At 40.9% G+C, this 13,663-nt stretch overlaps 1 protein-coding gene across 1 annotated transcript in view; it reads right to left on the reverse strand.

Moving 5' to 3' along the window:
- Nucleotides 1-13,663, reverse strand: part of scp2a (sterol carrier protein 2a) — a 28,469-nt gene that overhangs the window by 14,239 nt on the left and 567 nt on the right. Inside the window, exons 2-13 of the mRNA XM_084546237.1 lie at nucleotides 11,139-11,196; nucleotides 10,957-11,028; nucleotides 10,717-10,848; nucleotides 10,530-10,594; nucleotides 10,277-10,403; nucleotides 10,086-10,149; nucleotides 9,911-9,997; nucleotides 9,642-9,792; nucleotides 9,352-9,499; nucleotides 8,644-8,751; nucleotides 4,015-4,168; nucleotides 1,628-1,724 (exon numbers count right to left, since the gene is read on the reverse strand). Of these exons, the coding sequence (XP_084402363.1) occupies nucleotides 1,628-1,724; nucleotides 4,015-4,168; nucleotides 8,644-8,751; nucleotides 9,352-9,499; nucleotides 9,642-9,792; nucleotides 9,911-9,997; nucleotides 10,086-10,149; nucleotides 10,277-10,403; nucleotides 10,530-10,594; nucleotides 10,717-10,848; nucleotides 10,957-11,028; nucleotides 11,139-11,196 (1,263 nt within the window). The remainder of the gene's footprint in view (nucleotides 1-1,627; nucleotides 1,725-4,014; nucleotides 4,169-8,643; nucleotides 8,752-9,351; nucleotides 9,500-9,641; nucleotides 9,793-9,910; nucleotides 9,998-10,085; nucleotides 10,150-10,276; nucleotides 10,404-10,529; nucleotides 10,595-10,716; nucleotides 10,849-10,956; nucleotides 11,029-11,138; nucleotides 11,197-13,663) is intronic.

Below are 13,663 nucleotides of genomic sequence, written 5' to 3' on the forward strand. Positions count from 1 at the left end.
TCCCCAAATTTCTACACATGACACCCCATAATGACAATGTGAAAATATTTCTTTCAAAATGTGGAAAAAGTGAAGCGTTGTGAATACTTTCTGGATGCACTGCATAAGAACATGAATGATCAGATTTATCAGAGCACACCAGACAACGGATCCCAAACTGAAGACTCTCAGTGACCCAGGTCCTGGTATATCTAAAACAAGCTAAAATAAACTGAGTAACTTTTCTTGAAGACGTTTAAGTTCTGAAGTTCAGTTTATTTCTGAAGAACTTGTTTTAGACATACCAGATCCTGAATATAATCAAAACTGGGATAAGACTCATGACTAGGACACCGGTGCACATGTCAATTATGAAGCACTTATTCCATTCATTATTAGTCTGTCTAGCTTTAACAAAGCACCCCATCGTCTGTAGAGAGCGTGACACATTTCTCATTCACATATGCAACTACTGTAAGCTGTACCACAGAGATGAATATATTGTACTTCTACACTTCTTCTTAATGAGTGGATAGAGATGCACCTTTTTTTCTTTTAAGTAGCAGCTGCACACTTCTGTTGTGTTCGATTAAATTCCACCTCGACAGTGCTGGTCTGATGGAATCTCAGGTATGTTTGTATTGGATGTTGGATTTATTGAATGCCTAAGCATCATCTTACCCCCAACCACACAAGTACAAAACAACCCATTCTGAGCAAGAAGTACCCCATGTGTGTCTGCTCTTGAGAAACAAGAGCCACGCTCACAGCCACCAATCAAACGAACATTTTTCCGCAGTCCTTCACAGCAAATGATTGTGACCTTCCACTGGTGAGCAGTGTTTTTTAACATTTCAAATCAGGGCATGGGGGAACTCAAGTGTAGGAGTGAGCAGTCAACAGGAATGTGTACTCTTGTATTGCCAGTGGACCACTCCAACACGCCATTACTGTGAAGTGTCTCTGTAATGAGACCTGCAGTGCTGGCTGCTGCCATGTGCAGGTTTTCACTAAAAAAACAATGACAGATTGTGAGCTCAATTGGTTAATTGGTTTCAAGGTGATATCTGCCAATACTTAATATATATATATATATATATATATATATATATTATTCAACAGCACCTCAAACCACTAGCCCTGAAATCTAAAAGAATATATTCTAACACACCACGTGTTTTCTGTGACAAACCAGGCCTTGAACAACTGTTTTCTACATTTATGAAGTCCCCTCACTAATGGACACAAATTACCAGTGTGGCACTACACAGTCTTGGGCATTTCCTGGCATTTGTGTGTAATTGAGTGTTTTTATATTTCCTGTCAGAAATTATTAGTCATGCCAGAAAGTATTTGTGTCCCGTGTTCAAAGCTAATTATGGTGCTTGGATGTGTCAGCAGTGTTGAAGGCTTTTGAGATGTCAATCACAGCAGCAACAAAGCCCGGCATGATTTCTTGAAGTGTGCTCTAAAAATTAAGAGTCAATTGTTGGTGCTCTTGCTGTGACAGTACGCACTAAGCCTCTGATTAATCACAGACACACAGAGGTAAGTGATAAGTAATAGATGAATTACACGCAAGTAAACTGCTGCCAAAGGATTCAAGTGGATTTTTTGTCCTCCCATCAGAGAAGGCACGTGGTTTTACCTGCTGTAGATGTTTTTCCATCTTTTTGAAGACGGGATAAACTTTGAAACCTTCCAAACTGCTGACTGAGCTGGTGGGAGCTGCGCTAATGCGGGACCTGGAGAAAGTTAAACAAAAAAAATAATATAGGACACATGACAATGATGGTATTTGTATAAAGGAGGACAAAAAAATAAATGTGTTTCTGAACTGTATACAAATAGCACTGTTGAATGATTTTATGAAGCTGTTTTACAAGGCTACTAGGGCTCATAGTTGGAGTCAGAAAAAAAAGATTATAGATTTTGACATTTTTTTGTAATTGGGCACTTACATTTACAATTAAAGCCAGAAGTACAAATTCAGCTTTAAAAACAAACCGAGAATTCAGCAAGAAAGGCGATTAAGACTATGACACAGAGTGCAGCGCAACTTCACACATTGTTCACGCTTAACGGAACAAGAACATTGTCCTCAGCTTTCAAGGCCATCCCCCAAGTGAGCTATAGTATATGTTTTGTATAAAAAAAAATGTTTTGTATGCAGCTTACAATGTAGAATTGCATTTATAACTGCAATTGCTTGGCACACAGGTCATATAAGAGTCAGAACGAATACACAGACCATTAAACCCCAAATGAATGTAAAGCAACAGGCTCACAAATTAAAGATCGTTTCTAGAATACATCCAAAAGCTAAGCGACATCTAACGCAACGTTCACCACTTGTGCAAGTAGCTTCTTCAGTTCTAACTGACTGGTGGGGAGCACCATCTGAAACTCACATGACTAAGGTCTGTTAACAAATAGATACTCACCTGCTATTAGAGGAATTTGTTCAGATTAACCTGGTGGTGTTTCTAATAGTCAGTGGTTCTCTAATGACCCATTAACAGCCAGAGACTCCAGACTCAAACCATGAATGGAGGGCTTTGGATATGAGCTGGATGACAAACAACTGTCACAAACGTACTGTATTTCTATGTGATACAGTATTCGCATATTTGTCACACTTGAAAGCTTGAGATCAACAAGCTAATTTACATATTAGACAAAGATAACCCAACTAAACACAAAATGCAGTTTTTAAGCGATGATTTTATTTATCAAGGGGAAAAGATATCCCAACCCACATGGCCCATGTGAATAAGTAACTGCCCCTTGCTAAATCATTAACTATGGTTAATCACATTTTTTGGAAAGCTGAGTTCAATTTCACTGGCCACACTCAGACCTGAATACTGCCAGACCTGTTGAATCAAGAAATCACTTAAACAGATCCTGTCTGACAAAGACATCATGCCGTGAACCAAAGAAATTTAGAAACAGATGAAGAACAAAGTAATTGCCATCTATTAGTCTGGAAAGGATCACAAGACCATTTCTAAAGGTTTGAGACTCCAGCAAACCACAGTGAGAATCACTATCACTATCCACAAATAGAGAAAGCACGGAGCAGTGGTGAGTCTACAGAATTACCCTAAAAGCACAGCGGCTACTCATCCAAACGAACCCACAACAACATCTAAAAAAAAACCTGCAGGCCTCGCTTGCCTCAGTGACTGCGTAATATGACATCTACGGCAGAGTTCTGACCAAAAAGAACATAAAACCTTGTCTCACTTTTACCAAAAAACATCTTGGTGATCCTCACAAATAATTAAATATTCTATTGAAAAGCTGAACTTTTGGGAAGGTGTGCTTTCTGTTACATCTGGCGTAAAAGTAGCACAGCATTTTTTAAAAAATAACGTCATGCCAACAGTCAAACATGGTGGTGGTGGTAGTGCGATGGTCTGAGTTAACATAGGCTGCTTTACTGGATTTAGTGGTTTCAGGACCTGGACGACTTGCTGTGACTCTCTACCAAAAACTCATGAAGGAGAACGTCCGACCATCAGATAATGACCTCTAGCTGAAGTGCACTCTGGTTCTGCAGCAGGACAATGATCTGAAACGCACCAGCAAGTCCACATCTGAATGGCTTCAAAGAAACAAAATTAAGGTTTCGGAGTGGCCTAGTCAAAGTCAAAGTGGCCTTGGAGTGGACTTGAATCTGACTGAGATGCTGTGGCATGATCTTGAAAAGGCGGGTCATGCTTGAAAACCCTCCAATGATTGCAGATTGCTTGATTGCAGTTGTTGCCGCTGAGGGCGGCACAACCAGTGTTTAGATTTAGGGGGAAATTACTTATTCAAATGTGATAAATATGCAAAAAAAAAAAAAAAAAAGAAATCAGGAAGGTCACAAATACTTTTTCTTCACTGTAGATACAGCAACTCTATTTCTCTGGTGGTTTTAATCAGCAGTAAAGCTCCAGCTTTTCATGCATGCTAGCCGTTCATTGCTCATAAACTATAAAGCTACATAAAGTACTATGTCTGAATCATTAGTAACATTGTGGTCACCTTGTCTCTGCTGGGAATCCCATTTTGTAAAGTGTGACAACCACAGCTCCTCCCAAGCCAATGTTGTGCTGCAAGGCCACTTTAGCCCCAGGGACCTGCCTCCTGCCAGCCTGTCCTCGCAGCTGCCAGCACAGCTCTGCACACTGGGCCAGACCTGTGAGAGCGTGAGCGGGGAGAGACGGACAGAGGGCGGGAGCAAAGACAGTCACTGATGATGTGCTGCAGAGTGATGGGCGTAGAGACCGGATTATACAAGCTGAAAAATGCATCACCATTACACGGAACGGATTCAGCGAAATAAGACAGGAAAGATGTTATCATCAGGGAGAACTGTACATGTAGAGATTCAGATTTTGCAATGCAGAAATCAAAATCCACATTTTGAAGGAAGACAGGCCTGAGCAATACGGCTACGAAGATTTAGTATTAAGTTGTAGTGAGGAATTGTGACATGTAAATGAACGGCCATCACAGTCGGTGCTTTTTAAGCTAAATCTGGAGTCTGTGTTGAAATTCCTAAGCCGGTGCACCGGAAACGATGTGTTTATCTGTTAGAAGAAAGATTGGAGCGTAAGGCAATGGCACTCCAAAGTGCCGGCAATGACAGCTGACAGAGACGCCTCCTCGCCTCGGCTGTGTCTGGGCCAAAAGCCAACCTGTTAAGTCTCTCAGATTACTCCATAAATCTAGCACCCTATAGCTCACCTGGTGGAGCAGTCCTCACCGTATAAACTATACCCTTTGCTGCATTTCATCTGCTCTCTCTCTACCCATGACTCCTGTCTGTCTCCATTATCATCTATCACAATAAAGGTACAAAAAGGCCCCAGAAAAACACTTGGATGTGGGCTGGTGCATAATCAAAGTCTACTAATGACCCATTACTCTCAGTGGCTCCCTTAGGTCGAATTGGGGTTTGCCTACCTCTTAACTCACAGGCTTAGTCATGAGTAAGTATCCTACGTTACACCATCAGAGTTCAGCCACATATGACATACGTACCTGTCAACACTGTTTGTGTAAATACTGTCACTGGGGGGGGGGGGGGGGGCCTTTAAGGTGCACAGAACTACAAGCGTCCCAGTTTGTCAATGCACATCTTTATGTGGATCACATGCACTGTCCACACTGTAGCCGTCTCAGGTGGTTTTAAATTTTATTTTGTGGCAATAAAATAGAAATGGCCCAGGTTATCAACATTTGGGCTCGTTTGGGATCATAGTGTTGTGGGTTTTTTTTTTTGGTTTTTTAATTATTACTCTTTAATGCTGATTTGAAACAGAACCAAAGTGCATTTACTCCTCCCTAGACAGTGTGCGCGTGCACGAGCGTACTGAATATTTACCACTTATGCCACTTAAGAGTAGAGAAGAGCTCCATCAGCCTATCAGTGGACTACATGATCTCATCAAATGGTTTTGTAGCAGACAGATGAGTGTGGTGGCTAGTAGTAGGTAGAGTTGTGGAGGTTGGCTGCTGCAGTTTGTTGCTATATGATTTCTAAGACTCGACTGCATTGTTTTTTTATGATAAGCAATATAGTATAATAATAAAAGGAATCTGGGTCAGCAAAGTGTTCAGTTTGGTGGTTTTTGAACAGCTTTTGGGCAGGAAACTATCAGCTGAATTAGGCAACACTGATCATTAATGTAAGGTAGAGTGGATGAAAAGGTGTCTTGTTTTTATAGCCTTGACGAAACAGTTAAGTTTTGCTGCTTTCAAAATTTCAAGCGTAACCTGTAAAGACGGTGCAGAGGACAGAAGGACAAGTTTCTATTTAATAAATCCCATGCTGATCAGAACAGAAAACTTTCAGAGCAAAGCAAACACAATATCCAAACTGAGAAGGGTGACAAGATGACTCCTAATCTGACAACTCAGCCCCTAAGCTCAGCAGGAGCAGCTTCTGTGCGAAGGTTATAGCTAAGCATTTCATCCCATCTGCTTAATGAGCTTTTGCATTTCTACATGATCCCAATGAGCTAAAGGACTTACAGGTAAAGACCTCTACATGATGCGTCTTCCACATTCTGCGGCACTCTGCTAATCTTTTCCATGGGGACTTGTTTGCGTGACTGCAATATTGTCTAAACACCAGTTAAGACAGTTTACAACAGGGTCCACTCTTCAATTAAACTACATAAATAGCCTGCTGATAACTACCCAGATGTGTAGTGTTTACAGTATAAAGAGATACTCAGCATGTATCATTATATTGACTCCAGTAAAGTCTACAGGAGAGAAGTAGATTTCCAATGCACACCAGCACTGATGACAAAAAAGCCTTCTCTGCCTTTTCTTATCTGAAGGGTGAAGGCATGTGGCACTTCAAATATAGCCACAAGCTCTGAATTGGTGAGGTCCCTGGATGTCATGACAAAATCACATCCTCCGTTTACAAGCAAGATTAGGAGCAACACTGTGGATCAGACAGAGCTTAGCAGAGCTGACTGGGGCACTCGCACACTGGGAGTGTGACCTAGGAGACATAGGGCGGATTGGCGACATGTACGGGGAAGGAATAATGAGGTAAAACCGGTGAGGGTTAACGGTCATAAGGACAGTCATGAAGAAAGAAAAGGCAATCAGAAGGCAGAGAGAAAGAAACTAAAGATGTTAACTCAAAAAAATAAAAAGATGGAAAAAGAAGTAGTAACGCATTCATTCACCATGTTATTTCTGCTCGTTTGCGCGAGTCTACACAAACTGGAGCAGACGTGACAGTGCTTGTCTTTATGTGCTTTTTGCAAGGTCCGGGCGAGCCAGCTGCACCGTTTGCTCAGTCTCATCCTCCAACGGTTTAAAATGTTGAGAGATTACAGCGGAGGCCTGCCAAAGTCACAGCCGACTGCCCCCTCACATGCAGAATCACTTTAGCAGTTACAATCCAGGGGGACATTACATGGAGACACATGCCACCTAGTGGCCACTCTGGAAAAGTCTAAACCTACTATTGCCATGTTGTTTGGAAATAATCTGATCACATTCTGCATTCTGAATAGATCCAGTCTTGTTTTTGATCTTGATCAAAGCTGCAGTGCGTGTTTTTCAAAACTCATTCTTTAACTTAAATTGGGATGCTTGGGATGCTTATGTAGTCTATTCACATTTATCACTGTATATTCATTAAAATGGCATAGTCATTAGAATTTCAAAAGTAGGCGTTAGAACGTCATGCCTTACTGCACCTCAAGTCATTAGGAGAGAATGACTGGTTTGCAACAGCGATCTAATAATTATACTATATTTGTTTCTGTTTATTTCTTCAAACTTAGACAATGTGTCAGACAGTTTAAAAGAAATTCATCCTGGAAATCAATGTTCATTTTGTTGTTTTGCGTTCTTCTTTGTCTCTTCCAAAAGAAAACACACACTTAAAGGGACCCAGTGCTATTCCGCATGTTGTCCTTTACATAGCCACTAGCTGACATGATTACGTCCTAAACAAAGCACTGGTAATCCAGATTTGGTAATCTTAAAAACTGTGTATCTGGATCAGGGTGACCCAATCTAATAATTATTTCCAATATACTCTCTCAACAACTTGGTCTACGGGCTGTAATCCACGAATGAGAATATATTTTTTGTTACCATAACCGTGTGAGAAACATCTCAGTTCCAGAAAGAGAGATATTCTGTCTTCATTGTCAACTCAGACTAAAGCTTGTCTAACAGTGAGTCAGCTTTCAGGTTGTCAATCATTCATCTGCACTTTAACATTTAGTCACTGATCTGTTAATATCGATTTGTTCTGTTGTGCTTGGCAGCACCAGTGAAATATTTCGAGTGTAGTTATTGTGGTCTAATAATGTCACATAGGAAATGTTGTCATGGTTTTTAGTTTTGAAATGTTTTAACATGGCCGTAACAAGATGTACAACTAAAAAGAAAAATAATTCTCCATGAGGAATCAATAAAGTTAAAAGTGATAACAACAATGATCATTCACTAAGGAAGTTAGCTTACTGTTGAGAGTGAGTGGAGTGCACTGAATAAAATGTAATTTAATTAACCTATCTCTTTCCACTCCAGCACAGAGACTAACGCTTTCTAAACATGAATGTGCTTTGACACCATGGTCCTACCAAGTCAGGAAACATGACCAACTTCAACGCAATTTTTTTGTAGTTGGTCTGGAGTGGCTCCATCGGGAGCTGATTATGCCCCGGCGAACATCTTTGGTCTACTAATTCTTTTGGGCAGGCTTTATGCAGCTATGGACTGGAGAGTAGCAACGACGTAGTTACACAGTCACACATGTCTTCTGAGGAGCTGTGGAGTTGGATTTGTTTCCAATAAAATGGCTGCGAATGGTTGCAACACTATCCAACTGCATGCCAAGGTATTTCTTTCTGAATGTATCAGTCAAACCCGCCCCATAATGAAATCCCAGTTGTTGTGTCACTAGATAAGAATTAAGTCTGGCTACCCCAGCCTAAGTCCTACCTATACTTGTTTAATAAATAAAGGCTCTGCTCTTTTTTCACCAGATGCCATGGTAGATTTGCTCAGTCTGATCATCTCTCAGAGTTTAGTCTGAGGCATTCTCGCGGTATATGACCCCAATTTGGCACTTTGACTGTACCTCTGACAACTTTTTCTGCATCAAGAGACAGAGGCTTTGCGTACCTGTGGCACCAAGAGGATGTCCTTTAGAGATGAGACCACCACTGGGGTTGATCACAAACTTCCCCCCGTATGTGTTGTCTCCTCTGTCAATCAGCTCTCCAGCTTTACCTGCAGAAACAATATGAAATTAAATTATTACGAGTGATCATATTCTCATCAATAAATTGAAAAGTCTAGGTCTACACCCCTGAGCCAATCCACAGCTTACTGCACTTCATGTTAACCACGTGAAGAAAAACTTCAACAAGGCTGATTTAGTCAGCGCTCCCAGAAACAACTGGATAGCTCTCTGTGATCACTAGTCTGACGTAGAGCTGTGAGGAAGTCAGGCTTTAGACACAATCTTAGGCTTTCACTGTTCACTTTCAGTAGATGGCACTAATGCCTTGATGACTGTATCTTCAGACAGAGTGGGAGTGCTGTATTTTTAGCATGCCACCCAAATGCCCTGAATTAATCAGATGTGGAAAACTGCAGGCAAAGTGTCTAAGGGAGCACGATTCATAACCAAATGTATTTACTTTTTCTGCAGCACAACTCAGCGTAATTGATGGCAGGTCACAGTTAATTTTCCAAAGAAAAAAAAATCCCATTTTCTTAACAGCAGAAACTTATCATATAGTATAAGGATGGGGGAGTAAGTATTGATTCCTGGTCTGAAGGTTTTAAAACAACTTAAGATTAAAGTTTAAGGAGATCCAACCTTACCCTCTGAGCACAGCCCCAGAGCCTCATATGTGATGAGCTCATTGGCCGAGAAGCAGTCATGTAGCTCGACCACATCGACATCACTTGGATTCAGACCAGCAGCGTTGTAACACTTTTTAGCCGCCAAGCGGGACATGTCGTATCCCACCTGAGGAGAAGGAGAAGAAGAAGAAGAAGAAGAAGAAGGGCTTGTGACCTTAAGAGTGCCCATTCAAGTTTTGTGAAAGATATAACAGTATAATTTGATTTAATTTTTCTAAAAAAATAAAAAAATAAATAACATTTCTTACCATCTTAATGCAGCTGTTTTCATCGAATGTGGAGGAAAGGTCGGTCACCATCTCTTGGGCCACAATCTCCACTGCCTGCTTCTCAAGGCGGTGTTTACGGACAAAGTCCTCGCTGGCCAAAACTACTGCTGCCGCACCATCTGACGTAGGGCTGACGAGAGAAGATCTGCACTTTGACCAACTAGAAGATGAACTGCTAATTGCTAGCTATTTGTCCTGGCAATACTACATGTCAGAGTAATCATTCTGTAAATGTATGCGTTCCTCACCAACACTGCAGGAGAGTGAGAAATTCAAACACCTTCCTCGAGGTCATCACCTGCTCCAAGCTGTACTCATCCTGGAACTGGGAATACCTGTGGAAAAGTACACACACACATGCAGTTCATACACAAAAAGTGGAAAACACTGAAGAAAACATTTTCACTGGTAGCTGCGTCTTACGGGTTATTGGTGGAATGCTTGTGGTTTTTCCAGGCGATTTTGGCAAAGTGTTCTGGTTTCGTGCCTGAAAGACATTTAAACATAAGCTATGCAAGCATGTAAACTGTTCCTTTCTCAGAAAAAAAAAAGAAGACAATGGAGATGTAACTGTAGCTTTCATATTTTTAGACCTTGTACTTGATTGCACACACCATATTTCTCCATGTGCTCCCTGCCAGCGTTGCCAAACATCTGTGCTGCTGCGGGTGCTGCCACCATCCCGTAGCGGTTGATCATCACCTCCATGTGCTTGTCCATGGGATTGATACGATCCATGAACTAAAAAACAGATCACGCATTAGCAACTACACCTGTAACACAGACTAGAATGGTTGTGAAGTATTCATGTTATTTTGTCAACGTCCTCTGCATCCAGTACAACAGCATACGGATTTATGTACATACCTTTGCAGACAAAGACCCCCTCTCCATCTTCTCAAAACCGAGGGCAAGCACACAGTCAGCAAGACCTGCCAAAGAACATAATCAGTGATGAACGGTGATTTTGCTAATGAAGACAGCTTTAATTAAACAATACAGTCGCTAAAGTTTCCGGCGGTTTGTCGAATGTTACGCCTCCTGCTTGACTCACCTCCCTGGACCAGCTGGCGTGCCATGAACAGAGCAGTGGAGCCTGTGGAGCAGTTGTTGTTGACGTTGATGATGGGGATCCCGGTCAGACCCAGGCTGTGGTAAATGGCCCTTTGCCCACATGTGGAGTCCCCTGAGACGGTGACACAGAGCATGAGAATTTATGGTATAAATGCATGGGAATAATAGTTTAGTTGGTAAAACATTATATATTATAAAATCATTTTACTGGAAGTCTTACCATAGACGTATCCTACACAGGCTTGTTCAATGGAAGAATACGGGACTCCTGCGTCTTTTAGAGCATTTTTACCTACAACAGGATAAATACACGTTACAGTATGTGACGAAACAAACACAAATATTCAGATAAGACGGCTTTTGAGTAAATTAACAACCTCTAACACCTGTAAACATATGTACCTGCTTCCTCTGCCATCTCAGGGTAGTCATAGTTGGCTCGGGCTCCCGGCTTGTCAAACTGTAGTAAAACGCCAAAAATGTATAATTTAGGTTAACCTGTTATGAAACAGGTTTCCAATTTTTCAAATGCAAGCTTTTACATTAAAAAACTCTGATGTTATCGGTTAAATGCACACATGTGTGGGTGTACCTAGGAATCAACAGCACATGTGCAATATTTTTGACAACCCTATTTTAGTCAGTGTGCTAGGCTACATAACAATCAATCCAGTTTAACAGCACCACAAAATACACACTTCAAAATTATCAGCTGAAATACATTATAACAGTGTGTTCAGTACACCCTGCTGGCCATTTTTTTTTCCACAGCTGTACTAAAACCCAACACTCTTATTTTCACAGTTACTACAGCAGTAGGATGCAAACGGCCAAACACACAGTTAAGAGATCTGCAAAGTCAAATACGAGGCTTGGAAGACTATTTTAGAAGCACTTGACTGCAATTTAAAACCTATTTCACAACTGTAAAGGTCAAATACTTTATGTTAATATCATAGAAAAAAAAATATCTCTCTCAACCGCTTACTTCAGGTGGAATGGCCACAACATTTCAGCTGATGTAATTAAGTGAAATAAAGTGTGCATATAATTACTGTTAATTTAGTATAATAAGACATCATAGGCAAGAAATGAATATAATTTAATACGACTTATTAATGACTTACAGAAACCCTGAAAAACAACAGCTGACGCTTTGAATTTACACAGAAGCACTGATGGGTGCATTACACAGGTCGCCACTGGCTGCTCGGATCAGCTTTTTCACCCAGCTATCTGTCCTTGGCTAATCACGACTAATACACTGTAAATAAATGTATCAATATGGAAACACAGAGAGGTAATATCCCTAAATGATCTAGGTACGTTAGCTACACCCCCAATCCCTCTCATTTATGTCGTATGATGTTACTAAGGCAAACAATGAAGTGGTTAAAGGCATATCTACTGTATATTACAACTAGAAAAATGACACCTTATGTTGTAGCCCTTCTCACCACCACTAGCCTTGCAGTAGTAGTGCTGGTGTCTTTGGTTGGGGCATGGGCTAGACTACTTAAAATGTATATGTGTCCATATTTGTGGCAGTAACTCTGATATTGGGTGTCCACGTTATGGCTCCAGGGCCACAACATAAAGAACAACAAGAGTTATTGACAAAAAAGTAAAATACTTCCCACTGCAAAATTGACTGTCAGTCAGAAAATGTACTTCTTAACTCTGGAAATGATTCTATCTCAGGAAGAATGTGTGGATGCATTACAATAATCCCCCAGAATCAGAACTACAGTACTTAATATGAGCCATGTAATGGCTTATACTAAGTAATGGACAATTGATATCGATATTTTAATGGCTGACACAACATTTAGAAAAGCAGAGCAATATAAAATGCTGATTTGTTGTCTGCGTCTGATAACATGAAACACCTTGCATTGTATCTGCGTGCATAAGGAGGTCTGCACTCTGTCTGCAGTGCAATGCAGTTATTGTAAATTTTAAACTGAACAACGGAGTAGTTCCACAGCAGACAGACGGACAAGGTTATGTGTTGATGTGTCTGCTTGCAGACTGCTTTGATTACTTGGCCTTGTGGTTATCTAAAAAAGGAAATAATCCAATAAAGCAACGTTTCTGTAGCTAATAAAAAATCCCGAATCCTATTTTGGAGTACTGCATAGCAAATTAACACTGACAGGGCATCAGCTGGTTCTCAGTCCATATCACCAGAACTCCACTCCCCTCTCTGCAGAGCATCTACCTCGAGACTAAAGAATTCCCCTTTCCCCTCTGCCACCAGACTTCTCAACAGCTGACAGGAGTCTAGATTCATGGACAAAGATCATGGACTACTCATGCCATACGATGCACTGGTTTTGCAGGTTCTGTTTACATTCACATTTGCACATTGTAATTTGCACTAGTTATTTTATATTCTATATTATCTTTTATATACATTTTTTATACTGTTCAACTGCAAGGCAAAAGAAGAATTTCATTGTACAGGGAAACATGTTTCTACACTGTGCACATGACAATAAACACTTTGAATCTTCAGTGTTCCCAACATTTCTTATTATCTCTTGCACGTTGCCTGGAAAAACACAATACTTGTTAAGAAGTTCATAATGTTCGCAGCCTGCTGGTGTGAAGACCCTTGACACAGTTTCTAGCTGTGTTGACCATGAACTATGGACTCTAAATGTAGCCACAGCAGCAGCAGCAGATACAGACTCAAAGTAGGTCGCTCAAGTTTTTCAGGTAAAGTTGGTATAACTTAGCTAGCTAACACTTCACTGTTTACTGACAGCTTTGACTCGGCCCGAAGAGCTGTAGGCAAAATATGAGAACAATTCATGTCTGCCAAGTTGACTCACAGCCCTCAACACTATGGACTGTTAGCTAACTGTTACACCGTAAGACACAAGAACTACAGTTTCTAAAACAACAGCTGGAAGTGGAGCACG

This window comes from Chelon labrosus (assembly GCF_963514085.1).
Source record: "Chelon labrosus genome assembly, chromosome: 6".
Taxonomy (NCBI): Eukaryota; Metazoa; Chordata; class Actinopteri; order Mugiliformes; family Mugilidae; genus Chelon; species Chelon labrosus.